Genomic DNA, 26,883 nt, shown 5'->3' on the forward strand with positions numbered 1-26,883 from the left:
AAGAAAATATACACCCCCCTTTGGCCTAAGTTAAAAGGAGAACTGCACTTTTTATGTAATATTGCCTATTATTTACAATCCCTATGTAAGACAATGCATTTGTTTTTCTTTTTTACATACATTCTAAGTCGTTAAATACAGCAAATATGAGGTGGCTAACAATGCAGCGAATGGGAGAACACTATTCCACCCATAAAACCCTCCATATAAACAATCCAAAAACTGTCAACCATACCTGACCCGATTATTACCAAGTATTAGAGGTATTACTACAAGCGCTAACACGACAAACTATTTTAGTGGCGCGCTGATCACAGAGCGCACTGCAAAAAGTCAGTGTTTAAAAACAAGAAAAAAAACCTACAAAAATTAGGGGTATTTTATTTGAACTAAGCAAAATTATCTGCCAATAGAACAAGAAAATTCGGCTTGTCAAGACTTTCCAAAACAAGTAAAATTAGCTAACCTCAATGAACCCAAAAATACCTTAAAATAAGTATATTCTCACTAATAACAAGTGCACTTTTCTTGGTAGAAAAAAAAAAGTTAAACTACCAATGATTGTCAAACACACACACAAGGTGTGGTGAAGTTTGTCCTCTGCATTTGACCCATCCCCTTGTTCACCCCCTGGGAGGTGAGGGGAGCAGTGGGCAGCAGCGGTGGCCGCGCCCGGGAATCATTTTTGGTGATTCAACCCCCGATTCCAACCCTTGATGCTGAGTGCCAAGCAGGAGGTAATGGGTCCCATTTTTATAGTCTTTGGTATGACTCGGCTGGGGTTTGAACTCACAACCTACCGATTTCAGGGCGGACACTCTAATAATAATAATAATAATGGATTTTATTTGTAATAAGCACTTTACATTGAGTTAACAACTTCAAAGTGCTACAGTGTATTAAAAAAATAAAATAAAAAGATAATAAAAAATACATAAAAGAAGGAGTTTTAAGCTTTTTTTAGAAGCATCCACAGTCTGTGGTGCCCTCAGGTGGTCAGGGAGAGGGTTCCACAGACTGGGAGCGGTGGAGCAGAAAGCCCGGTCTCTAACCACTAGGCCACTGAAAAAGAGACCTTTTTGCTCAATATGTTGAAAAATATTCTTAAATTAAGTAAATGCTCGTGCCATTTTCTTGACATAATGATATGCGCTCTGCATCATGATTTTTTTTTTCATGCTTGAAGTAAGAAATTATTACTTTTAAAAAGTAGTTTTGTACTTGTGAGTTTTGATGTCACAGCTTTGCAACAGTTGATATTCTAGTTTCAAGCATGTTTTACTCAATATAGATCATCAAATCTCAGCAACAAGCTGTAATATCTTACTGAGATCATTTAGGACCAAAACACTTAAAACAAGTAAAACACTCTACCATAAAATCTGCTCAGTGAGAAGAATTATCTTATCAGAGAGAAAATAAGCAAATATCACCCTTATTTGAGATATTTATTCTTACTTAGATTTCACTTTTTGCAGTGCACTAACTAGCTTTTGCTGCTATAATGACATTTTAAGCCAGAAAGCTGCTGCTGCAGCTGCTGCATCGCCTATGAGCTGGTGAAAGTTACATCTAGATTATTAATCATGCCTCTCACCTGTATAGTAGGAGGATGTAGCAATAAATCGAGAAGTTGGTCAACTTTGACATTCAACTTAGACCCGGAGATGGTGAGAAAGACACAAAAAAAACGCTCGGGCACCTTTTTTTTTAACCCTTTGTAGGGATTATGATAAATTCTTCATCTGAATGTGAGGATATGAACATCCCATCAGTCGGCATCCCGGTGAGAGCAGACATTGTACAGTAAGTGATTGCGGTATGATTTTCAAAGTTTGTATATCTTGTTTTAGCACTTAGCAATACTGCTACATGATGCTTAGTGTTTAACTAGAGCTGGATCGGTTTAGCACACAGTTTCTAAATCCTCCTTATATTCAGGCTCAAAAATATGTTTTGGATTGATAATTGTCCCAAAGTAATAGTATTTATCTCTAATGAAGCACGCCATGATTAGTATGTGTTATTGTTGAAAGAAAAAGGAAACGTTGTGATGCGTCAGTGAAATTAACTTGCCGCAGTATGCTTAAAATGAGCAAAATACATAAGTATCATTATTATGAATGTGTCTGTTACTACATTACATATATACTTAGTTACTTACAGCGTGTATGTAAAACGTTGGTGGAGGCTTTTGGATGTTTTTAAAGCGCTTTATAGGCGGAATAGAGCGAATCCCACTAGCTTAATTGTTAGCTGACTTTTGCTAACGTTTTAATGCATAAAAAAAGAAAAACGTGTGTTCTTGTCTTACAAAATGATTGTGCAGTACTAAATTCCAAAGAAGTGCAGTTCCCATTTAAAGATGGATACGTGCTATAGTGCTAAAGGGCAAACATGTGCTAAATTGTTGCATATTTGAAGTGTGCTGGAGGGAGAAAATACACATCTTGCTTGGCCTAGTAAGTTAAAGTGCTGCTGTTTTTGCACAAGTAACTAGAATTAACATGTGTTTCATAGAGAAGTCCGATTTTTGCCGATATTCCGATATTGTCCAACTCTTAATTACAGATTCCGATATCAACCGATACCAATATATACAGTCGTGGAATTAACACATTTTTATGCCTAATTTTGTTGTGATGCCCCGCTGGATGCATTAAACAATGTAACAAGGTTTTCCAAAATAAATCAACTCAAGTTATGGAAAAAAATGCCAACATGGCACTGCCATATTTATTATTGAAGTCACAAAGTGCATTATTTTTTTTAACATGCCTCAAAACAGCAGCTTGGAATTTGGGACATGCTCTCCCTGAGAGAGCATTAGGAGGTTGAAGTGGGCGGGGTTTGGGGGGGTAGGGGGTTGTGGGGGGTGTAAATTGTGGCGTCCCGGAAGAGTTAGAGCTGCAAGGGGTTCTGGGTATTTGTTCTGTTGTGTTTATGTTGTGTTACGGTGCAGATGTTCTCCCGAAATGTGTTTGTCATTCTTGTTTGGTGTGGGTTCACAGTGTGGCGCATATTTGTAACAGTGTTAAAGTTGTTTATACGGCTACCCTCAGTGTGACCTGTATGGCTGTTGACCAAGTATGCCTTGCATTCACTTGTGTGTGTGAAAAGCCGTAGATATTATGTGACTGGGCCGGCACGCAAAGGCAGTGCCTTTAAGGTTTATTGGCGCTCTGTACTTCTCCCCACGTCCGTGTACACAGCGGCGTTTTAAAAAGTCATACATTTTACTTTTTGAAACCGATACCGATAATTTTGAAACCGATACCGATAATTTTGAAACCGATACCGATCATTTCCGATATTACATTTTAAAGCATTTATCGGTCGATAATATCGGACTGCCGATATTATCGGACATCTCTAGTGTTTACGCAAGGAAACAAGCATGAATAAAGCATACTTAAGTGTATCTATGTACAAAATATTGCACAAAATATAAATACAGGCTTGTACAGCCCTTTGAGACACTTGTGATTTAGGGCTATATAAATAAACATTGATTGATTGATTGATAACTAAATATTGGAACTATTGGCAAATATTTGTAGTTTTACTATACATCCACACTGCGAAAACTGAAATCTAAGTAAGATTAAATATCTCAAATAAGGGTGATATTTGCTTATTTTCTGTCTGATAAGATAATTCTTCTCACTAAGCAGATTTTATGTTAGTGTTTTACTTGTTTTAAGGGTTTTGGTCTTAAATTATCTCAGTAAGATATTACAGCTTGTTGCTGAGATTTTATGACCTATAATGAGTAAAACATGCTTGAAACTAGAATATCAAGTGTTGCAAAGCTGTGTCATCAACACTCACAAGTATAAAACTGCTTTTTCAAAGTAATAATTTCTTATTTCAAGCATGAACAAAAAAATCATGACTTTGACACAATTGTGTCTCATTATTAAAACAGATGACAGCCAAACAGACTTTGCTGTTTTATTTTCAATGAAACAAGAGAAAATACTTACTCATATGGTAGTACAGTTGGCACACTACAGTAAACGGACAGTTAATATTTAAACATTTAACATGTGACATTTCAAACTATTTTGAACAGAAATAGTTCATGCACAGTCAGGTAAATTCTTCAAAATCACAATAAAAAAAATTTGGCTGGGGGCTGGGCTGTACATATATACAGTATATATTCCTCGCGCACTAATTGATTGAAAGAGCATGCACTTGGCGCGATGATGTCATGTTATCGATGGGAAAATGCATTTTTAGACAATATGATTTGTCTGACCGGCTAGGACAGGGGTCGGCAACCTTTACCACTCAAAGAGCCATTTTGGCAAGTTTCACAAATTAAAGAAAGTAATGGGAGCCACAAAAAAAAATTTAAAATGAAAAACACCGCATACAAAGCTTAAATGCTTTGTGCTATGTTAACTAGGGGTCTCCGACACACGCACCGGCACGCACTTTAATGTGGAAATTTGATGTTAGTGCAACCCGCGAGTTTTGAATGAATGGCGCTTGAAAGCGTCATACTTGCCAACCCTCTCATTTTTCCCGGGAGACTACCGAATATCAGAGCGTGATGACACTGCATTTGGCGCCCTCTACAGTCTGCCCTAACAGTGTACCTGCTCGACCACATGTAGAATGCAGTTTCAGATTGCTCACGTAAGTGACAGCAAGGCGTACTAGCTCAGCAGCCACACATCTTACACTGACGGTACCAATACCCAGAATCCCATGCAGCACTAACTCTTCCGCTCAACCAACGCACGGAGAGGGGGGGGGGGGGGGGTTGATGTGTGGGGGGATTTGGTGGTAGCGGGGGTGTATAATGTAGACCGGAAGAGTTAGGGCTGCATGGGATTCTGGGTAATGGTTGTGTTGTGTTTATGTTGTGTTACGGTGGGATGTTCTCCAGAAATGTGTTTTTCATTCTTTTTTGGTGTGGGTTCACAGTGTGGCGCATATTTGTAACGTAACAATGTTAAAGTTGTTTGATACGGCTACCGTCAGTGTAAGCTGTGTGGCTGATGAGTAAGTATGCTTTGCTGTCTCCTGTGTGTGCAAGTAATAACAACATGCAACATGTGGCTGGACTGGCAGCTGTATGTAAATGCTACAGAGGACAATTACTGCGGTGCAATTAGGGCACGCCCTTTATTTAGTAATTAGAGTGTAAATAGGATTATCTTTTCCCTGGGAGTTATCTATGAGAGACACTGAGATCCATAAACCTCCTGGGAAAATCGGGGGGGTCAGCATGTATGTAGCTGAGCCGCATCAGAGTGGTCAAGGAGCCGCATGCGGCTCCGGAGCCGCGGGTTGCCAACCCCTGGGCTAGGAGACCCCGAGAGTAACAAGCGGTTGCCTTGTAGCCTTTCCATTAAAAAAAATTAACCAGTTTTTAGTGTAAGTTTGCTGGTTTCAAAAAATGTAATGCCGAGCGCATATCATTATGTCAAGATAATGGCACTAGCATTTACTTCATTTAAAAATATTTTTCAGCATATTGACAAAAAAGGTCTTTTTTTTCTACCAAGAAAAGTGCACTTGTTATTAGTGAGTATATACTTATTTTAAGGTATTTTTGGGTTCATTGAGGTTAGCTAATTTTTACTTGTTTTGGAAAGTCTTGACAAGTCAAATTTTCTTGTTCTATTGGCAGATAATTTTCCTTAGTTCAAGTAAAATACCTCTTTTTTTTTTTTTCTTGTTTTTGAACACTGACTTTTTGCAGTGCATGCGTTTGTCCTTCATGATGATGTATCACGTACAACGCCTCAGATACGTAAACCAAAAAATAAGCCCACAAGCTAGTGAAAATGAGTAAAAAACAAAAGACTTTCAAGCTTTTTTGCAAAAACAAAACAAAACAGTGCGTTATTAGAGTTGTATTTTTCATGTACCGGTATTTATTTTTTGCTGTATTTCTCTGCCAGAAGTAGAAGGGTGGGCCATGAAAATAATGCCTACATGAAACCGCTACCTGCTGCAAAACATTTTTGTAGTACATGACTTGGTGAACTTTGAGACTTTGGTGTTAAATAAGTTTCCACTGGTCCAACATGGAGCTTTGTTGGCTCATGTCAGGCTGGCCTTGGGGTGAAAACACTGAAGTCATTATTGTTTCTTACCGAGTTGAAGCTGTGGCCACTGGTGGGCCTCTGGGGGGTGTTGGGGACGCTCTGAGCTCCTCGGCCTCCCAACCAGCTCGACACCCAGCCGCTCACACCGCCCGCTGCATCTTCCTGCAGCATCTGAGCGAGCAAAGACAGAAAAAGAAGCTTTGACAAGTGATGAGGACTTAATGCCCACCTCCCCCAACAAACACATGATTAGGAGCTGGAAAACTAACACGCGGATGCTGTGGGATCGTTTGCTGACTCGACACGTTCTCAGGGGAAGCGGCCTCACCGCAGTGTCATCCTCCCTTAACATCAGCATCACTCGCTCACAGCTGGATGCACTTAAGAGAGCTCTCTGATCCCCCCCCCATGCCCCCACAAGGGCCGTAAAGGGACACTGGGCTGATGTAAACACGAGCGGGGAGGAACATTGAAATAAAAATAAGAGCTTAGGGACAAATGACGACCAAAACGCAAGCACCTCCAACACCAATAAAAATGTTCCTTGTGTTAGGAGGTGCTGTCGTCCAATTTGCCGCCTGCTCAGAGTCTGTTTCCCTTTAGGAGAGCTGGAATTGTTCCTTAGGGCTCTTGGCAGACCTTCAGCATAAGAATAGGCCTTTTTCTTTGACTGTCTCATGGACGTCTTCTGCAGTGAAGGAGCAAATAAACATTTCTGAACGCATGTTGTTTGGCCAGAGCTGGCTATGTGGTGCAGCAGGCCCCAGCGAAAAGAGTTCTTTTTAATACGCTCACTGTCACAAAACAATGCGGCCAGCGTGACCATGCACACCATCTCAAAGAACACAAACTAACAGGCTCAAGTCTGCAACTCTTTTCCACGAGAGCTGAAGTTGGAAGGTTTGAGCACACCCGTAGGTGAAAGGAGCACTTGATGGAGCACACTGATGCTGTGTTTCTGCCTTTATTAGCTACACCTATTAGCAACAGAAGCGCCGTTGTTTGCGCAAATCGAGGGGTTAGGGGGTGGAAGGGGCTGTAAAAACACAATGATGTCATTCATTTCATTTATTCATTAACGCTTAGCCTCTGACCTTCTCCACGTCCTCTGCGCTTAGCCCGAGGACGCTACTCATGAGCCTCAGCACGTCCGTGCGCTTGGTTTTGGGTGTGTGGAAGTAGCCCAGGAGAAGGTTACGCATTAGGACCCTGCAGACAAAGCAAACATTTAAAACTTCATTTTTTGTGTAATCAATGCACAACAGCCATATTAAATATATATCCTTGATCATCTGTATGGAATATTGATGATCACTTGATAAATGTTTGATATAGGGCAATAGTTCTCAAACTTTTTTCACCAAGTACCACCTCAGAAAACACTTGGCTCTCCAAGTACCACCATAATGACCAAGTTCCAACATTAAAATACAGTAGCATAATAATAATAATAATAATAATAATAATAATAATAATGGATTAGATTTTAGGCCTAAGTATTCCTTAAAAACACGGCAGGGGTTTTATTTAAAACGTATATTTAATATATTTGGCCATTACACACAGTTTGAACAGTAACATTGTGTTTGAATATAGGAAAATAAATCATTGTACATTTTTCAATGATTCTTTGGCGTACCACTATTTGGAGCCCACGTACCACTAGAGTACACATACCACAGTTTGAGAATCCCTGATAAAGGGATGTGCCAAAACAAAATAAATTGATTCACATTGAAATCACGATTTGTATTTATTCCTATTTAGAATTAATTCATAATTTTTAAGAATACATTTTTAAAAATAAATAGATTTTTGTTATTTTGTTTGCACGTTTTATTGTGCCTCTTTGAGCTGTAATTTGACCTCCTTAAAATACTTCAAAACCCACCAAACTTTTCACACACATCAGGACTGGTTTATATTGCGATCTAATAAAAAAAACGAACCCCAAAACTCAAATTTGCGCTCTAGCGCAATTTTTGAAAAAATAAAACAGAGACAAAACTGCTCCTCAGAGGAAAACACAGACAAAACTGCTTGTAACTTCCGGTAGGAACGTCTTAGAGACATGAAACAAAAACCTCTATGTAGGTCTCACTTAGACCTACATTTCATAGGTTGACACCCTTCAGCAAAAATCAACAGGAAGTTTGCAATCCCTCCTTCAAAACTAAATTTTTGTTAACACCGGTCACCAAACATCAAACATTATCTCCTCTGAGCGTGTTTGTCGTTTCGGCTTCAAACTACTACAGGAGAGAGATTGAACCCTTCTGATTGACGGATACTCAGAGTTTTGATAAGTGCTACGGTTTTGATTTTACGAGCCTTCAAAGAACCGCTGCGCTAATAATGCTGCTGTGATTTTACGAGCCTTAATAGAACCACTGTACCACTGTGCTGATGTCAACAAAAGTATTGGGACACTTAGGACTAACAGTAGACAAAAGTTTTTGGACACTTAGGACTAGCACCTGCCAAATATGCGGGCCCGACCAACGCTGCTTGCAGCTTTAATTAAGAATTATTTTTGTAATTAATTAGTAATAATTATTATTAAGTATTGTATTTGTATGTATTCTCAATTGCTTTGTAAATGTTCTATCCTAAATATTGTAAAGCGGGGATAGGTTTGGAGTTAGAGATGTGACGTTCATGAATGAATCGAGTCTTTTCAACTGGTTTTTATAAGTCAACGATGAGAACCGATTTGCAGTTTTGAGCCGTTCTGGGTTTTTTTTGCACAAGCAAATAAAGCTTCACCCTACTGGCAACTAGACAACAAGATTAGTCAAAGAAAACATTGCTAAATTTGGATTTACTTTCTTTATGAAAAATATATATATATATAAGTTTATAAATGTTCTATTTATTTATTTTTATTGTACTTACTTCTTTTATTTTGATTCACTTTTCTGATATGTAAAGTAGTTAAAGCGTACACACGTACAATTGTGTATTCACATTTTTATTATGTCGTAATTGTTATTCCAGTGGTATTCATACTTTTTATATACATAAGAACATTTTATTCTTACTTATTATGTGTGTTTACTGTCAAAGCACGGGGATCTGGCACTAATTATGGAATGCTTACAATAAGAACAACAACAACATTAGAGCCAATATTTCAGAATACAGTAATTCCCACCAATCGTGTAATAATTGGTCTAAATGTAATTATTCTGTTCCAGGTCTTGTCTTATAACTGATAAAATTGATTGTTTCCTTGACAAAAATAACTCTAAAATCTCAAATTAGCTAAAAAAAATTTCCGTGTAATTTTTTTGTAGAAGTATATGACCTACCATTGACGATCAATGCCTCCCCTTAGGCTGATACTTTGTGTATGGATATATACAAAGTGAGTTACTAAATAAATAGTGTGGAGACGCTGCCCTAAATGAATAATTAACACCTCTATTACAGCAAATAATCTGCATTTCATAGTATCTTTAGTATCCTTATCAAGTATTATCACGAGAGGATGAGTCTAAACAAGTCACATATTGAGAGATTAGTGTAGAAGATAGAACTGCTTTACCGCAAAAAGTAATACATTATTAACAAGAAATTATATAATATACCAAATGTTGGTAAGGCGTACACGTAAAATGAGGGCGGATTGATCCATATATCAGTAGTGTCAATACCAAAGATAGTATCGGTTGATGATCAATACTAGAGTGATTAATCAATATTTAAATTTTTACAAAATAATTTTTTTGTTGTTTTTGTTGTAGTTTCTTAATTTGGTGAATAATTCCCTGTACATAGGAGGACTTTGAGGGGAAAACTTAAGTATTTAAATGAGTGGCAGAGGGTAGTTTTTGATTTTGTTGAAAAAAAATGTATGTAATAAAAGAGAATAAGGAAGTCATTTAAAAATTGTGATGATTTTGTTAAACACTCATGCATCAGATCAGTGTCAGTATCAGCCGATCCCACTCATGGATGATCGGAATCAGAATCATAAAGCCCTGATAAGAATGTCAATAGTTGGAAATATTAATCTAAGATGGCAGGAGTGCATGTTTTTATACGTATACATTTCAATAATAAACTGTTTTATAGTTAAAGGCCTACTGAAATGAATTTTTTGTATTTAAACGGGGATAGCAGATCCATTCTATGTGTCATACTTGATCATTTTGCGATATTGCCATATTTTTGCTGAAAGGATTTAGTATAGAACAACGTCGATAAAGTTCGCAACTTTTGGTCTCTGATAAAAAAAAAACCTTGCCCCTACTGGAAGTAGCGTGACGTTGTCAGTTGTTCACTCCCTCATATTTTCCTATTGTTTTCAACGCAGCTAGAGCTATTCGGAACGAGAAAGCGACGATTACCCCATTAATTTGAGCGAGGATGAAAGATTCGTGGAAGAGGAACGTAAGAGTGACGGACTAGAATGCAGTGAAATACATATTTTTTTTCGCTCTGACCGTAACTTGGGTACAAGCTGGCTCATTGGATTCCACACTCTCTCCTTTTTCTATTGTGGATCACGGATTTGTATTTTAAACCACCTCGGATACTATATCCTCTTGAAAATGAGAGTCGAGAACGAGAAATGGACATTCACATCACAGTGCCTTTTATCTCCACGACAATACATCGACGAAGCTCTTTAGCATGAGCTAACGTGATAGCATCTGTCTCAAATGCAGATAGAAACAAAATAAATACATCCCTGACTGGAAGGATAGACAGAATATCAACAATACTATTAAACCATGTACATGTAACTACACGGTTAATAGATCTCAGCCTGGCAAAGCTAACAATGCTGTTGCTAACGACGCTAAGGCTAACTTAGCAACTTAGCAACCGGACCTCACAGAGCTATCATAAAAACATTAGCGCTCCACCTACGCCAGCCAGCCCTCATCTGCTCATCAACACCCGTGCTCACCTGCGTTCCAGCGATCGACGGCGCGACGAAGGACTTCACCCGATCATCCGTGCGGTGGGCGGCTAGCATCGGCTAGGCGTCTGCTATCCAAGTAAGTAGTCCTTCTTGTGTTGCTACAGCCAGCCGCTAATACACCGATCCCACCTACAACGTTCTTCTTTGCAGCCTCCATTGTTCATTAAACAAATTGCAAAAGATTCACCAACACAGATGTCCAGAATACTGTGGAATTATGAAATGAAAACAGAGCTTTTTTGTATTGTATTCAATGGGGAAGGCATACCTCTGTTCCCCTGGCTACGTCACGCGCATACGTAATCCTCCAAAGGCTTTTTCAACCGGAAGTTTAGCGGGAAATTTAAAATTGCACTTTATAAGTTAACCCGGCCGTATTGGCATGTGTTGCAATGTTAAGATTTCATCATTGATATATAAACTATCAGACTGCGTGGTCGGTAGTGGTGGGTTTCAGTAGGCCTTTAAACTGTAAATTTTACGAATCAGTTCGCAAACTAGCCAATACTGAATCAACAGTGCCTCTGGTGGTCACAGTTAAGTATTGAATCCTATTTTAAATCAGTTGCTTCAAGAGGTGAAGTATCAAATCCACACATTTATTTTTTTACTCATCCCAAACTGAGACAATTAAATGTAGGAACACACATTGTTAGTTTTGATATGGTTTGTAAAGAAAAAGCAACAACTGATTATATTTATTAGTCATAGCGGTGGTAGAATCTGCTATCATGACTCTAAATAAATACATGAGAATACACAAATGAACCTACTTGTCAATCTTTCCCTCAGTGCTGTTGAGGAGGTTCATCAGTTTCTTCTGGGCCTCCTCCAACATCTCTTGTTGCACAGCCACTGCAAAAACACATGCATACACGTAAGCTACCATAAATAGGCAGCTTGTCCAGAATCCATATGTGGCAGACTGGCAGGGCAAGCACATGACCTCATTTAAACAGTGATGCAAAGTTGTAGCAGAGTGAGATAAGCGTGTCGCATTTAAGCTTGGGAGAATGTAATGTCCACGACACGAGGAGGCATTCAGAGTAGGGATGGTCAATATAAAATCCATACTGCAATGTATTGCAGCCTCTTGTGATAAGGATATACTGTATATCACGATATATTGTTTGGCCTATAAATGATAACAGAAATTATTTCAAAACAGGTTACAGGTAGACATTGACCGATACGTTTTTTAGTGCCAAGACTGATTATTAGTAGTCAAGTAGACCGATAACCGATATTTGGAGCCGATATTAATTTCATGAATAGTATGCGTCAGTAAACAGCTGGAGAAGATGTTTTTTTTCAAAAAAATTTTGTTTAGGAAATATCGGGCCAGTAGCAACATAATGTTTTACGCTGCGCTCATGTTGTGGGTAATTCCGCACCAAACAACATCAGGGATTTTCACAAACACCTTTATTACGTGTGTCTAAGACAGTGGTTCTTAACCTGGGTTCGATCGAACCCTAGGGGTTCGGTGAGTCGGCCTCAGGGGTTCGGCGGAGCCTCCACCGCGGAGGTCAAGACACACCCGACTCATCGTGTAAATAAAAACTTCTCCCTATCGGTGTAATATGGATACCCCCAAACAATGTTCCCTCTAATTTTCCATCTGATTTGCAGGTGTGTAATTTGTTGTGAGTTCATGCACTGTGTTGGTTTTGTTCTTTGAACAAAGTGATGTTCATGGACGGTTAATTTTGTGCAACAGTAAAAAAAAAACATAACTGTCTGGAATTTGAAAAAATAAAAAAATATTTTTCACTAAAGAAGGGTTCGGTGAATGCGCATATGAAACTGGTGGGGTTCGGTACCTCCAACAAGGTTAAGAACCACTGGTATAAGAGAAGCATTAACATTTTGATTTCAAAATATGGGAAATCGCCTGGGAAAATTGGTAAAAATATGGGATTTCTCTACATCACAATAACTCACCACCTACTCGATTTTATAACAGTTAATGGATTGAATACATTGTAAAGTTTCCTCTTGAAGAACCCTGGAATATTGCAAACATTGAAATAAAAACAATTCTGGACTCCTTCACGTAGCTTATAAATGAGACACTTTTCAAGCTGGCGGACATAATTTCTTCCTGCATGTTACAGAAAGTATGAGAATGTGTGAGCTGCCGCCAACTCTACTTTACTTATATGATAAGTCTCCTTTTTGTCAAAATATTTACACCAAGTTTGGATTTTTGGCAGGGATATCTTTTCTGGCGTCTTTTGTCACGTTGTTATTCGATTGAATCACAGAAGCTGAAACTCTGCGTGCTCCTTTAATGAGCCCACGCTCCGAGTGTTGCAGATGGAGGCTTGTCGAGTGACTCCATCACTGCAGTAGCAAAAACAAACCATACAAGGGTGAGAAGACGCCAGGAAAGAAGGAGAAAAGTTGGATTTTCCTGCAAAAATATGACGTTTTGACCGGTATGCAGAGGAGACGTGCTGTAGGCGAAGGAAAAGGAGAGAAAAGGAGGCGTGGCCAGTGAAGAATTCTCACAAGAACTCAAATAAATGCCCTTCTGATATCAAAACATATTTGGGGAGAATTATTGACAATAGGAGTAAATTTTTACTCTTAAACGAAAAAAATTTAATAAAACGTGGTGGTTATTACAATCTACTTCACTATTTATTTGTTTAAGTAACTACACTGCAAAAACTGAAATCTAAGTAAGATTAAATATCTCAAATAAGGGTGATATTTGCTTATTTATTTCTGTCTGATAAGATAATTCTTCTCACTAAGCAGATTTTATGTTATAGTGTTTTACTTGTTTTAAGGGTTTTGGTCCTAAATTATCTCAGTAAGATATTACAGCTTGTAGCTGAAATTTTATGACTTATATTGAGTAAAATATGCTTGAAACGAGAATATCAACTGATGCAAAGCTGTGTCATCAACACTCACAAGTTTAAAACTACTTTTTTAAAGTAATAATTTCTTACTTCAAGCATGAAAAAATATCATGATGCCGAGCGCATATCATTATGTCAAGATAATGGCACTAGCATTTACTTAATTTAAGAATATTTTCCAACATATTGAGCAAAAATGTCTCTTTTTTTTGTTGTTTTTACCAAGAAAAGTGCACTTGTTATTAGTGACAATATACTTATTTTGAGGTATTTTTGGGTTCATTGAGGTTAGCTAATTTTACTTGGAAAAGTCTTGACCAGCCGAATTTTCTTGTTCTATTGGCAGATAATTTTGCTTAGTTCAAATAAAATATCCCTAATTTTTTATTTTTTTTTCTTGTTTTTGAACACCGACTTTTTGCAGTGTAAATACTGGTATCTCTTAAAAAAAAATAAAAAAAAGACCGATACCAATTAAAAAATAAGGCTGATACCAACATATGTCAAAATGCCAAGTATTGGGGCCAATTATTGGTCTCTCTGGCTAACGCAGTTCCAGCTGGACAGCAGTTATTCTGTTGTTTTCACTAGCTTAGCGGTTAGCATGACTTTTCGTCTCCTTCTGTTCTTTCTAGCTCGCTGTGTCACATGCTTAGCTGTTGCTCGTCCTCCACTGATGATGAAACTTATTAGTCTGCACTAGGTATGGACATTCTTTAGCAGTACTTTCTAGCCACCTCTGTCAGGATGCTCCAGCTTGTTGCTCTCAATTGTGCATGACACGTTTAAAATGTGTCAACCACAGGCTCAGCGATAGAGCAATTAAATTATGATCTCCATTTATATAGTTTCTATCGTATCTGGTAACCCTACTTCAGAGGTCATACAGAAATGTTTAAGAAAAAAAAAACGTTTTCCTTGTTAGATGGGAGGCCTGGAGGCTTAGGCACTAACTGCTAACGTCTGCTGCTAAAGTTGGACATTAGGGTAAGGACTGAGCACGTCACCTTGCTTCTTCAAGTCGTGGATTTGCTCCTCTTTCAAGTCGAGCTGATCCGTGAGGCGAGACGCCGATTCGAGAGCGGCGTTGGCCTCGTCGAGGTTCAGCTGACAGAGGGGCGAGAAGCTTGAATACATGTGGTGTCTTGTGTCTCAGGTAGAACCAAATAGGTGGCTGAACTACCTGAAGAGCAGACGCTTGGTCTCCAAACATGTCAGACTTCTTTTTCCACTCCTGTTTCTCCTTCCTGAGCTTGTCCAGCTCTGCTGAGTACATGGCTTTTTCCTCTGAACGGCGGTACAATCGATTTGTCAACGATCATGTGGACTGAGATTGCATTGTGTCTTCACCCGCGACTTGCCTTGCTGGAACTGCTCTAGCACCATCTGCAGGTTGGTAAGGGACACTGCATACTGGTTGACCTGCTCCTGGGAGGTCCTGAGCTGGTTGAGGGCGTCGTCCCTTTGCTTGAGCACGCCGCTCAGCTGCTCCTGCAAAGACTCCACCTGCATGCTTGCTTGTTGGCTGCACAGAGAATGTTTATTATTTACTGTCTATATATATGTTTTTTATCTTCATAATATGTTTTACTCTGGCTATTCTTTCTTACTCATGGTTCTTACTATTTCACGTGTTTTAGTATTTTTTTTGTTTTCTGCGTTCCTCAGTGGGAGTCTTCTGCATCAGGCTGTGGGGGCACTTTGTGTCAGCGTCCTGGTGGCCGTGGTTTAATGCATACTTGCCAACCCTCCCCGTTCTACCGGGAGACTCCCGGAATTCAGCGCCTCTCCCGATAACCTCCCGGAAGAAATTTTCTCACGATAAACTCCCGGAATTCAGCCTGAGCTGGAGGCCACGCCCCCTCCAGCTCAATGCGGACCTGAGTGGGGACAGCGCCGACAGTCTGTTTTCACGTCCGCTTTCCCACGATATAAACAGCGTGCCTGCCCAATCACGTTATAACTGTAGAATGATCGAGGGCGAGTTCTTGGTTTCTTATGTGGGTTTATTGTTAGGCCGTTTCATTAACGTCCTCCCAGCGCGGCAACAACACACAACAACAGCAGTCACGTTTGTCTACCGTAAAGCAGTTCGTCTGCCGTAAACAGCAATGTTGTGACACTCTTACACAGGACAACACTGCCATCTACTGGATAGCCTCCGGAACACTGAAATTCAAGTATTTCTTTTATTTATATGTATAATAAAATAAATATATATATATATATATATATATATATATATATATATATATATATATATATATATATATATATATATATATATATATATATATATATATATATATATAGGTAGAATTCACTGAAAGTCAAGTAATTAATACATATATATATATATATATATATATATATATATATATATATATATATATATATATATAAATGATAAATGATAAATGGGTTATACTTGTATAGCGCTTTTCTACCTTCAAGGTACTCAAGGCGCTTTGACAGTATTTCCACATTCACCCATTCACACACACATTCACACACTGATGGCGGGAGCTGCCATGCAAGGCGCTAACCAGCAGCCATCAGGAGCAAGGGTGAAGTGTCTTGCTCAAGGACACAACGGACGTGACTAGGTTGGTAGAAGGTGGGAATCGAACCAGGAACCCTCCGATTGCTGGCACGGCCACTCTACCAACTTCGCCACGCCGTCCCTATCAAATCATCATATATATATATATATATGAAATACTCGAGTTGCTGAATTCTAGCTGTAAATATACTCCTCCCCTCTTAACCACGGCCCCAACCACGCCCCCCACCCCCAACCACACCCAAGCCCCACCCCCGACCACGCCCCACCCCCCACCTCCCGGAATCGGAGGTCTCAAGGTTGGCAAGTATGGTTTAATGACCTCCTAGTGCAGACGGCTCCTGTGATAGTGTTTCTTCGCCTGGCTCCTCAGTACTCACTCATGCATTCATCTTTGTGTTTGTTGTGTGTGTGTGTGTGTGTGTGTGTGTGTGTGTGTGTGTGTGTGTGTGTGTGTGTGTGTGTGTGTGTGTTCTGGCAATGCTTACTTAATGGGGACCTCGCTCTGTTTACACAGTCACCTTTAGGGGACCTCTGACGGTATGGGGACCAAAAAACAGGTCCCATAAAGGGAAACCTTTTTAAATGATAGTCAGATCCATTTTGAAGATGCCCAAGTGATTTTTAAGCTTTGGCCCATAAAACATGTTTACTGGTTAGTTTGGGTGTGAGACATTTGCACAGCAGCCCCCTCATCGGGCCACCTCAGCATGATTATAAAACATTATTACCTTAAAGTATGATTCACATTCAGAATTTTCCATCCCTCTATATATGTTAGTTGGAGTTGCAGACAACTTCATTACTGCTAAATAGCAAGTTTCAGTAATGTCACAGAAGATGCAGGATTTGCTTTAACATTTAAGTGGTGAAACTTCCTATAAGAGGACAGCTGTAGTGCTGTATTCTGAGGATCATGTCATATTTAATTAATATTAATTAGAACTTTTTATTATTATTTAAAAAAAAAAAAAAATTTTATATATATATTTATTTTTATTTTTTTTAAATCGTCCTCAGTAGTCACGTACAAATTTGTGTGAATTATGCAAAATTATTTAAATTTGGTCCCCATGAACCATATTAACGCTTTTTCCCCAGGGTCCCCAGTAAGAATGATCAGCACATTACTTCATCAATCCAGAGATTTAAAGACGTGTATGAGCTAACTGGGCAGTGGCCATTTTACCTCATTTTTTTATGCCTCTACAACCTGTAGAAAGGGTGGTCCCCACAAGTGATGATCACAAACTTGGTCCCCATTCCAAATCATAACCAGTATGTGTGTGTGTGTGTGTGTGTGTGTGTGTGTGTGTGTGTGTGTGTGTGTGTGTGTGTGTGTGTGTGTGTGTGTGTGTGTGTGTGTGTGTGTGTGTGTGTGTGTGTGATTAAGAGGGATGTGTGTCATAGGGGCATTGTTTTATGTCAGTAAAGCACTTTGTGTTGCATTTCCTTTATGTATGAAAAGCACTTTATAAATAAAGTTTGATTTGATTTGTTGAATAAACCAAAGTAAAGAAGGTAGGGAAGTTTGGTTGTGGTTGCAGATGCTAACCTTGCGTTCTCCACCGCACTGGAGGACGTGGCCAGTCGCTCATCCAGCATGGCCACTCGCCTTCGCAGCTCCGTCTCCCGGTCTTCTGCGGTGACAGCTTCTCTCGTGTACGAGTCCTCAACCTCCAGGAGGTGATTGCGCAACCGCTCCAGCTCCATGTTGAGGCGCTGTTCTTTGTCTCTCGTGTGCTGCAGCTGTGTGGAGACACGGACACGTCACACATAAGCTGCGAGCATTAAAACAGAGGTGGTGCTGCTTGAGCAGTCACACCTCGGTCTGTAAGGCGGTGGTCTCCATTTGCTTCTGCTTGAGGGCCATCATCACCCGATCCCTCTCCTGCTGGAAGGCTACAGCTTTCTCCTGCATGGACTTGATTTCGTTCAGGAGTTGATTGAGCTCCCCTGATTTACCCTAAACAAAGAGAAAGGCTGAATCAAGTAATTCGAGCAGAGAAGTGCCAGTGAACGGACCTGCTCTTTGTCTTTCAACATCTTCTCCACAGTAGCAGCTTTGTCGCTCACGGCGCTCAGCTCAAACTCGCGTTCCCGCAGCAGCAGCGACACTTGCATGTTGGTCTCCTGCAGAGCCCTGAACTCGGACTCCTTCTCGCGTGAGCGCGCCACCACAAGCTCGTTCTCCTCCTTCAGTTTCTTCACGTCCATCTCCAGGATGAGGGCGCGCTCTTTCAGGTTGGTGACGGCCTGCTTGAGAACCTCGTTGTCGTTCTCACGGTTGCGGAGCGCCTCGCTGACCTGAGCCAGCTGGTCGCCTTTGGTCTTGATGAGCAGGTCCTTGTCTCTGACGGACCTTTGCAGGGCCTCCAGGCTGGCTCGGACCTGCTGGATCTCAGCGGCATGGTTCTTGTGCTCACTCTCGGCAGAGGATGCAGAGCAGGAGAGGCGGTGATTGTTCTCTTGAAGCGTTCGGATCAGGCTCTCCCTCTCGGCCAGTTGAGCTTGAAGCAATGCCAGCTCTTCCGGCGGTTTGGCGGTCTGGAGGCTTGGAGATTCTGCTTCAATGGACTGAGCAGCTTTGGTTTCAGAAGCTGGAGCCACAAGGTCTAGACGGGCCAGCACAAGATCCTTAGTGCTGCTGAGCTGGTTTAGAGCCTGCTGGACCTGAGTTAGTTCTAAACTCAAGCTGCCGAGTCGCTGTTCCTTGTGCTCATAGCTCTGGATCAGTCTGGTGTAGTCCACTGAGAGCTTGGAGCTGGAATCACTGTCAGTCGACACCTGATCCTGGAGTTTGATCAGCTCCTCCTGCAACTGGGCAGACTCGTGCTGCATGTTCTTCACTGTGGTGATGACTTGTTGCTTCCACTCCTCCATCTTCTTCACCTGTTGCTTCAGGGTGTCACGCTCCTTCAGCAGTTCCTCAAACTGGTTGCTGCTAACTCCTCCAGAACCGGAGTCTTCCCCTGTGGACTGCAACACAGTCACCAAAGTTTGACACTTCTGGGTCAGTGCGTCAATCTCGATGTCCTTCTCCCGGATGATGCGCGAGAGGTTCTGGATGGTCTCCTTAAACATCTCTTGGCTTCCTGAAGGATCGCTCATGTTGGAAAGCCGCTGGTTCTCCTGCTGCAGCTTCAGGAGTGCAGCCTCCTTTCCCGCCATGATGTCCACGAGGCGGTGGTAGTCAGAGCGTAGCTGGCTGTTCTCCCGGGTTTTCTCGTTGAGTACGGCGAGAACTTGTTCCCTCTCCACGGCGTAGGCCTGCAGCTGCTGCTGGAGGAAGAGTACATCCTGACTGTGCCCACCGCCCCCCATGGAGACACGTGTATGTAGAGCTTGGATCTCCAGATCTTTCTGCAGGATAATCTGGGACAGTTTACCCACTTCTTCGCGGGACACCACCAGCTGGTCCAGCTGCCTGGTCAAAGACAAGTTCTTCTCATTCAGATGGCTGATTTCCGTTTCCTTCTCCTTCATGCCCCTCACCAGTCTTTCCAGTTCCACCTTGGACAGGTCGTGCTTCTCATTACCATTCTCCTGATTTAAAGACTGGGTCTTGTCCTCTTGCAGTATGACGTCTCCTTGCTCCATGGGGGACAGGCCAGGATCTCGAATTTCGCCGAGACTGTCCACGGCCTGCTGCAGTTGGGCCAGCTCTTCGTCTCTGGCCTTGATGAGCCTGTCGTAGTTGAGCGTGGTCTGCTGGTGGCGAGCGATAGCTTGTCCCAGCTCGTTCTGAGAGCAGAGGAGTGACGCCTGCTTCTCTTCCAGGCTTCGCCTGAGAGCCTGCACCTCCTCCTCCATGCCGGTCCTGGAGGACTTAAGCTGGTTGATCTCGGACTCCAGCTCGGTGATGATGTCCAGGGTCCTGGGCTCGGCTGGCGCCTGAGGTCTGCTCTGCTGATCGCGGACCCTGTCTATCTCTTCTTTCAAGTGGCTGTTCTCCTCTTTCATTCCCGACAGTTGTTTGTCCTTTTCCTCTAGCGCCTGTCGGAGCATCTCAGCCTCCTTCTTCAAGGATGCGACGCGCTTCTCCAGCTCCGCCTGCAATTCTGCAGCGTTTTCTTTCAGAGTCTCCGCGAACACGTCTTTCTCCTGGAGCAAATCCGTCAGCTGCTTTTGCCCGGAAACTGTGATGGCGAGCATCTCGTTGGTGTCTCTATGATCGGACGTCAGCTGCTCCACATCCCGCTTCAGCTGAGCGATCTCCAGGTCCTTCTCCTGGTTGATTTTGACGGCGCGCTCGTGCTCTGTCTGTAACGCCGAGGCGTTCATGGAGCGCACTCGGGTCAACTCTTCGATGGTTTGCTGGTACTGCCTTGACTGTTCAGAGAGCGAGTCCTCAGCCCGCTGCAGTTCCCCCTCAAGCTGATTCTTCTCCAACTTGAGGGCTTGGATGCGTGTGTCCTTCTCACGCAGCGTCCTGCTCACGGCAGCCTGACTCTCCTTCAACTGCAGGCTCAAGTCATCCGCTTTACTCACAATCTGCTGGCGTTCATCCTTCAACTTTCTGTTCTCCATCTTCAACTCGTACTCCTCAGACATCAGTTTCTCCTGAGAGCTCCTTATGTCGTTTAGTTCCCCTCGCAGGCCTGAAAGTTCTGCCTCCTTTCTTGCTAGTTCATCTTCCGCTTGTCTAGGCTGCGTTTCCGTCTTCTTCAGCCGATTTAGCTCTTCTTTTATCGCAAACAGCTGCTCCTCCCTCTCCTGGAGATTGTTCTTCAGCTCCTCCATGTTCCTCCTTGCTTCCTTACTCTTCTCCTGAGTTTGCGTCAGTTTGTCTTCCAGTTTACGGACTGTGGCCTCCAGCTGCTGTTTGCTCATGTGCAGGTCATTAAGAGTGAACGCACTCTGGCTTATTTTCTCTTTTTGGCTCTCTAGTTCCTGCTCCAGCGCCCTCCTCTGGTCTTTAGTAGTGTTGTGCTCTATGTTCAGTTTTGAGAGCTCAGCTTCCGCCTCCTTTAGCTGCTCCTTCACCGAGATCATATGCTGGAGAACGACCAAAACAAAAAGTGTTATTTAAAAAATTCTAATTGAGTTTTGGCGTGTAAGGAGGTTCATTTGTGCCTTTATTACGAAAGCTTTTATTGGACATTGACTTAATGCAAATACATTTTTTGCATCTGAATCTTGTGAACTGAATTTTTTTACATCAAATTATGCAGAACATTTCATTGAATAAAAATTTGTGAGCAAAATTTGTTTTTCAAAATGTAGTTTGTTAAAATGCTGTGTTAGACCAATTCACTGTGTAAAAATTCAGTGTAAAAAAAATGTGTTGCTTCAAAAGTCAGTGTTTCCCATAAACTACCAAGATACCTGTGGCGGTGGGGGCGTGGTTATGGGCGTAGCTATGGGCGTGGTCACCATGACATCATCGAGTAATTTGCATAATTTACTACAATGATATGATTTTCTCTAAAAAGGCTCAAAAAATGTATACTTACTAATTAATAATAACAGTTTTGTTTTAAACGTCCATCCATCCATCCATCCATTTTACAATATAATTACAACACTTTATGTACATATTTATATACAGATTTTAACAATAAGTTATTCACCAAAATATATTTATTAATTGTGGTTCTTACAAAAAATATATCTTATAAAATATAAAAGCTAAAATGTCTCTTAAAGCTCTGCCCCTTTAATTAGTGCATACTAAATCATTTAACTTTAGCCTACTACTACAACCATATTATTTACCAGCAACATAAAGTGAAACAGAGGCAGAGGTGTCCTGCCACAGTCAGTAACAAATAAACAGAAAACAGTAGTGGTCAAATACAAATAAGGCAACAAGAGAAGTATCCTACACTTCTCTTTTGTAAAGTAAATCTGAACAGCCTATATGAGCATCTACATCAACTATATGATTTGCCTGAGAAGCTGGAAAGGACAAAAAAATAAATACAAAAATACAAAAAAATTATTTGCGGCGGACGTAATTCTTTCGTGGCGGGCCGCCACAAATAAATGAATGTGTGGGAAACACTGAAAGTCAAGACCCACTTGCGGTAAATCAAGATTGAAGCAATCGTGTCTCAGAATCAGCCAATGAGGTGTCCAGTTTGCAGTCACGTGACGCGCGTCTTCCAAAGAGGCAGGTGATGTAGCACTACATGCGCCAGGCCATGTAATCTGCTTTACGTGCTTGGATCTCTTTTTATGAATACTTTAACAGTGGGCCTAGACTTTTGAGGCGCCGAAAATTTCTGCACTGAATTTTTTTACACAGTGAATTTGAAAACACTATATTGTAACAAACTGAATTTTTAAAACACACACATTTTGCTCACAAATGTTATAAAATTGAAAGTACAATTTAAAGTTAAAAAAAAATAAAAATCAGTTCACAAAAATTCAAATGGAAAAAATGTTGTGACATAAATTCAGTGTCAAAAAAAAAATAGACGTGACACAAGGCAGCTGAGCTCAGGCCTACCTGCGTTGCTTCCATGTTTTGCCGATCTAGTTCCTCCAGCGCAGTCAGCAAGGAGTCACGTTCCTCCTCTGTGGCCTTCAAGGTATTTTCTCTCTTCTCCAGGGCCTCCCTCAGGCCTTCAAGTGTCTCTGATTCCCCAGATGGGCCTTCTTTCTCGCTGCCCATTACTTCCTCCACAGCGTTCAGTTTCTGCTGCAGATTAACCTACGACAGAAAGATGATGAAGTCAGTAATTCCTCATGCGTGCCTAAAATACGCACCATTTCTTGCTCAAGGTCCGCCTTCTGTTGCCTTAGTGTGCCGATGATAGTGTTCAGTTCTAAGATATCCGCATGCTCAACTTCCTCCTTTGGTTCAGCCTGAATCATTTAGGAAAAGTCATAATGTGATCATTCGGGATGTTTGTGACTAGCTTACCTCTAGAAGTCGCTCACTTTCCTTTTCTGCAGCTGTATTTATAAATAGAAAAAAGAACGTCAATAAAGATGAAGGTTTATGGAGGTAGTCACTGTGAAAAATTAGCCTTTTTTTAAGACAGAGCACCTGTAAGGTTTTTCATCATACCTTGGATCTCATGGTCCCTTTGGTCTTTAAGCAGTGTCTTTCGCTCTTGATCCTGCACACGCGTCTGGAGCTCCTCGACGGAGGCCTGCAAACGGGCGTAGTTCTCCAACAGCTGCGCGTTCTCCTCCAGGGCGTCATTTTTCTCCGACACCAACGTGGTCTGTTTCCTGTGTGCCTCCTCCAGGCTGGCGGACATCTCAGACATCTGCGCCTCCCTCCCCTCTGTGGCCTTCTGCAGGGCATCGATGGCGGCCTGCAGCTCAAGCACTTTGGAGGTGTCTGATAGGGAGCTGGCTTGAGGAGCAGCGCCTGTAGGAGAACATTGCAATGATTTAAAGAGAGGGAAGATCCCCACCAAGCCGTCATTTTTTACTTTTAGGACAGTACATCGTCATAATTACAACACTCTTTGTCAGATTCAAACACTGATGACATCTATTAAACAGACAAAGAAGCAAGGAATTAAACAGAGTCATTCGCGGGCCTTGACTTTGACACCTACGTGCTATAACGTTGATGGACTGCTTTAAAAGGGAGAAGAAGTGAAATCACTTCCTGGTTGTTCTATCCCAAAATAATCACTTGCACACTTTATTGACTTTCTTTTCTTTTACCGCTATAACAACTGGGAAGAGCCGTAACTTGTTCTCCCTCTTAAAGCAGTACATCAACATGCTGGTAGACATGTTTAACATGGAACATTAAAAACATGTGAACAGATCCGACTGACCCTTCTGCAGCTGCTCCTCCAGCTCTTCTATCCTCTCCTCATACTCGGCCAGATCCTCTTTGTGGCGCCGGCTGAGGTCGGACATCTTCTGGCGCTGGGCGTCCTGCAGCGCGGCCAGCTCATGCTGGTGCTCGTCCACCTCGCGACTCATCTCATCTCGTAGCTCCTGTGGACGGCACACAATTTAGTGTCGTACGAGATCGATATTTTTTTTATTTAAAAACCACCTTGATGGTTCTTTGAAGTTTCACAATTTCCCCCTGGTCTGAGTTAGCCGTCCCTGCTGCGGTTGACGCCTTAAAGAGCGATGAAAAAAAACAATACCTGTTCAATGGCGTACTAATAATCACATTTCAACTTCATCATCATCATCACCTGAGACATCCGCCTCCAGTGCGCCACGTCCATCTCCAGACGCGTGACCTCTGAGGACAGCCGGTTGATCTCCTGCTGGGACCAAATGGCGTCGCCAAGGTCCATTTCGTCGCCGTGGAAGCCCTGGTGGTGTGACCCCGAGGGGCCCAACAAGAAGGACGACACTGACGAGGACGTAGCGATAGAGGAAGACCCTGTGGTGATGGGCAACATGGCGGGGCTGGATGACGCAGACTGGGCAGACCGCTGAAGATTGTGGACTTCCTCATGGAGACCACTTTGCCGAGCCTTCAGGTGACTGATCTCCACCTGGAAGACAATGAGCGCCTTAGAGTCTGGTGCTTAAAAAGTCCCTCGTGACCAGTGTTGGGACTAACGCATTACGAAGTAACGTGTTACTGTAACGCCGTTATTTTCGGCGGTAACTAGTAGTCTAACGCGTTATTTTTTATATTCAGTAACTCAGTTACCGTTACTACATGATGCGTTACTGCGTTATTTTACGTTATTTTTTATGTAGTATAGGCTAGAAAGTGAGAAGATCTGAGTGTGTTTTATTGTAGAGCTGCAGTGTCGTCCTTCTGATTCTTCTTGTGTCACAAGCCGGAGAAGAGAGAGGCGCGCTGTGTGTGGGTGGGGGGGGTGTCTGTGTTTACTAATAAGACATCATGGCGGAGCAGAAGTCGGGTTTCTTAACATGAAGATATTCTCATTACATTTCTTTTGTCGAGCACAAAGAAAATAACATTTTAGTTAAATGTAAGTAGTGTTTTGGATCAAAGACCCTATATACTGGCCAAAACAGCAATTAAAATCTGCTGAAACACCTACAAAAGCAACATGCTTCTACAAAGCTAGTAAAGGGAGACACACTCCACCTCAACCTCCAACAGCGGCTGGATTGTAACGGAGGGACTGCTAGCCAGGACAACATTGTAAATAAAGTAACTAGTAACTGTAACTAGTTACTGGTTTTCAGTAACTAACCCAACACTGCTCGTGACACAAAAGTAACAGACGGTGTGGCTCAGTGGGTAGAGTAGCCATGCCAGCAACTTGCGGGTTCCAGGTTCAATTTTAGCTTCTGCCATCTGAGTCACAACCGTTGTGTCTTTGGGCAAGATACCAGTGCTGCTCACACTGGTGTAAGAATGTGAATGGTTGTTTTTTTTTGTGGTAGGAGGTGCTGTAGGCACAAATTGGCAGCCAGGCTTCAGTCAGTCTACAGGGCAGCTGTGGATACAATTGTAGCTTACCACCATCAACAGGTGAATGCGGAGGAAGTGAATGATGTGATCTCAGTTCTCTGTGAAGCGCTTCGAGTGTCTAGAAAACCGCTATATAAATGTAATCCATTAATATTAGCAGTAATATGTTGATGAGCAACAAACCTATCATCTTCACTTATTTCCAATACATACAATGCTAACTTTTGCTAGCCTGCCAATGGGGCCGTCCATTGTATGTTTGCATTAAGCTACCAGCATAAGAGACAACCTTTATCCTGTATGGTTGTATTGCTTTTTCCACTTTATATCAAACTGTATTGTCAATTTAACACACTTCCTACATGTATGTACATTTTAATGTACTTTACTTTGTGGGCTCAGTTTTACAGGAACTTCATTTTTTCCATCCCCTAATCTAAAGGACTGTTTAGATATCTACCGAACAAAATTCCAACATTGGAGAAAACTATGTTGGTACTAATAACACAGATTTGTCTTTAAATATATTTTCGACATTTTTTTAAGGCATTTAAAAAAACACATGGATCATAGCCAATTATGCAAATTACACAAGATGTCCCCACTCCACAGGTCGGCTGCCTGTCTGTGGGAAACACGGATCTTTCTCACTTGTTTACTCCACTTGTAAAGGAAAGATGCGCTCAAATGCTCTTTTTTTATGAAGAAAAAACCTCCTTCTGCATGGACATATCACTTATATATATATATATATATATATATATATATATATATATATATATATATATATATATATACACACACACACACACACACACACACACACACACACACACACACACACACACACACACACACACACACACACACACACACACACACACACACACACACACACACACACACACACACACACACACACACACACACACACACACAGGCTTCACTACACATCCTAAAATTGAGCTTTGACAAATATCTCTTAGTAACAGATGTGGAAGTTGTAAATTTGAGCATTTAGTTTTTCCTTAGAGTCAATGCTAACCTAGCGTGATGTTCAAATGTAATGTCAGCATATAGCTATGTTAGTGTTGCTAACGTTTGTGTCTTTT

The 26,883-nt window shown here is 41.5% G+C and overlaps 1 protein-coding gene across 1 annotated transcript in view; it reads right to left on the minus strand.

Moving 5' to 3' along the window:
* Window positions 1–26,883, minus strand: part of trip11 (thyroid hormone receptor interactor 11) — a 32,557-nt gene that overhangs the window by 1,037 nt on the left and 4,637 nt on the right. Inside the window, exons 4-19 of the mRNA XM_062041245.1 lie at window positions 24,564–24,872; window positions 24,416–24,484; window positions 24,189–24,354; window positions 23,459–23,767; window positions 23,312–23,343; window positions 23,155–23,253; window positions 22,895–23,098; window positions 18,463–21,435; window positions 18,263–18,403; window positions 17,993–18,186; window positions 15,236–15,399; window positions 15,058–15,161; window positions 14,882–14,981; window positions 11,775–11,856; window positions 7,163–7,277; window positions 6,117–6,239 (exon numbers count right to left, since the gene is read on the minus strand). Of these exons, the coding sequence (XP_061897229.1) occupies window positions 6,117–6,239; window positions 7,163–7,277; window positions 11,775–11,856; window positions 14,882–14,981; window positions 15,058–15,161; window positions 15,236–15,399; window positions 17,993–18,186; window positions 18,263–18,403; window positions 18,463–21,435; window positions 22,895–23,098; window positions 23,155–23,253; window positions 23,312–23,343; window positions 23,459–23,767; window positions 24,189–24,354; window positions 24,416–24,484; window positions 24,564–24,872 (5,184 nt within the window). The remainder of the gene's footprint in view (window positions 1–6,116; window positions 6,240–7,162; window positions 7,278–11,774; window positions 11,857–14,881; window positions 14,982–15,057; window positions 15,162–15,235; window positions 15,400–17,992; window positions 18,187–18,262; window positions 18,404–18,462; window positions 21,436–22,894; window positions 23,099–23,154; window positions 23,254–23,311; window positions 23,344–23,458; window positions 23,768–24,188; window positions 24,355–24,415; window positions 24,485–24,563; window positions 24,873–26,883) is intronic.

Source organism: Entelurus aequoreus, linkage group LG03 (genome assembly GCF_033978785.1).
Source record: "Entelurus aequoreus isolate RoL-2023_Sb linkage group LG03, RoL_Eaeq_v1.1, whole genome shotgun sequence".
Taxonomy (NCBI): domain Eukaryota; kingdom Metazoa; phylum Chordata; class Actinopteri; order Syngnathiformes; family Syngnathidae; genus Entelurus; species Entelurus aequoreus.